Consider the following 1,504-nt stretch of genomic DNA (forward strand, 5'->3'; position numbering starts at 1 on the left):
GGGTGCTGGGCTCAGCACAACCCCAGGGACCAGGATGGAGACCCTGGGTGCAGGCAGGGACCGCAGGGCCATGTCACAGGGGGTGGGGGACAGCGTCCAAACCCAGGGAGGGACATCGCAGCACAAAGACACCAGAGCCAGGTGGTAAGACAGGGAATGCTTTTTATTCAGACCCACAGGAAAGGACGGGTGGGTCCGTAACAGACTTTTCCATTGAAGCACAGACCATTGAACAGGACAGACCGCGGCGCACACACTGCTACAGACCCACAGAGGGGTCTTCAACTAGGTTATGTTCCCTGTAAGAGCAGCACCCTTGTGAGAGTTTAGTATTCCTCCCCTTCCTCCTCTCCCTCCCCTTCCACCGAATCCACCCCCACCTCCTCGTAATCCTTCTCCAGGGCAGCCATGTCCTCCCGGGCCTCCGAGAACTCCCCCTCCTCCATGCCCTCCCCCACGTACCAGTGCACGAACGCCCGCTTGGCGTACATCAGGTCAAACTTGTGGTCCAGGCGGGCCCAGGCCTCGGCGATGGCCGTGGTGTTGCTCAGCATGCACACCGCGCGCTGCACCTTGGCCAGGTCCCCCCCGGGCACCACCGTGGGAGGCTGGTAATTGATGCCCACCTTGAAACCGGTGGGGCACCAGTCCACGAACTGGATGCTACGCTTGGTCTTGATGGTGGCGATGGCGGCGTTGACATCCTTGGGCACCACGTCCCCGCGGTACAGCAGGCAGCATGCCATGTACTTGCCGTGCCGCGGGTCGCACTTTACCATCTGGTTGGCCGGCTCGAAGCAGGCGTTGGTGATCTCCGCCACCGAGAGCTGCTCATGGTAAGCCTTCTCGGCCGAGATGACGGGGGCGTAGGTGGCCAGCGGGAAGTGGATGCGGGGGTACGGCACCAGGTTGGTCTGGAACTCCGTCAGGTCGACATTCAGGGCCCCATCGAAGCGGAGAGAGGCCGTGATGGAGGACACAATCTGGCTGATAAGGCGGTTGAGGTTGGTGTAGGTGGGCCTCTCGATGTCCAGGTTGCGGCGGCAGATGTCGTAGATGGCCTCGTTGTCCACCATGAAGGCACAGTCGGAGTGCTCCAGGGTGGTGTGGGTGGTGAGGATGGAGTTGTAGGGCTCCACCACGGCCGTGGAGACCTGCGGGGCCGGGTAGATGGAGAACTCCAGCTTGGACTTCTTGCCATAGTCGACAGAGAGGCGTTCCATGAGCAGGGAGGTGAAGCCGGAGCCAGTGCCGCCCCCGAAGCTGTGGAAGACCAGGAAGCCCTGCAGCCCTGTGCACTGGTCAGCCTGGTGAGGAGAGACAAGGAGGGGGGGCATGTTTAGTTGGGCAGCAGCAGAAGTTGCTCCTTCCTCTCTGTGGCCTCACGAGGGCATTTGGGGGGATTTCCAGCAGCAGAGCAGGAACCATCGGGATGGGTGACAGGGTGGCCCTGACCCTGTCTGTTGGACACTGACTCACGGGAGTGGTGAATCCCCCAGGGAAG

At 61.8% G+C, this 1,504-nt stretch overlaps 1 protein-coding gene across 1 annotated transcript; it reads right to left on the bottom strand.

The window, feature by feature from the left end:
* Window positions 1-145: 145 nt before the first annotated feature.
* LOC104831182 (tubulin alpha-8 chain-like) lies at window positions 146-1,337 on the bottom strand. The gene has a single exon (XM_010566580.1). It carries the CDS (start codon window positions 1,335-1,337, stop codon window positions 327-329), a length of 1,011 nt encoding a protein of 336 aa, XP_010564882.1. The 3' UTR covers window positions 146-326.
* Window positions 1,338-1,504: the final 167 nt, after the last annotated feature.

Source organism: Haliaeetus leucocephalus, unplaced genomic scaffold (assembly GCF_000737465.1).
Source record: "Haliaeetus leucocephalus isolate CR32 unplaced genomic scaffold, Haliaeetus_leucocephalus-4.0 Scaffold214, whole genome shotgun sequence".
NCBI classification, from domain to species: domain Eukaryota; kingdom Metazoa; phylum Chordata; class Aves; order Accipitriformes; family Accipitridae; genus Haliaeetus; species Haliaeetus leucocephalus.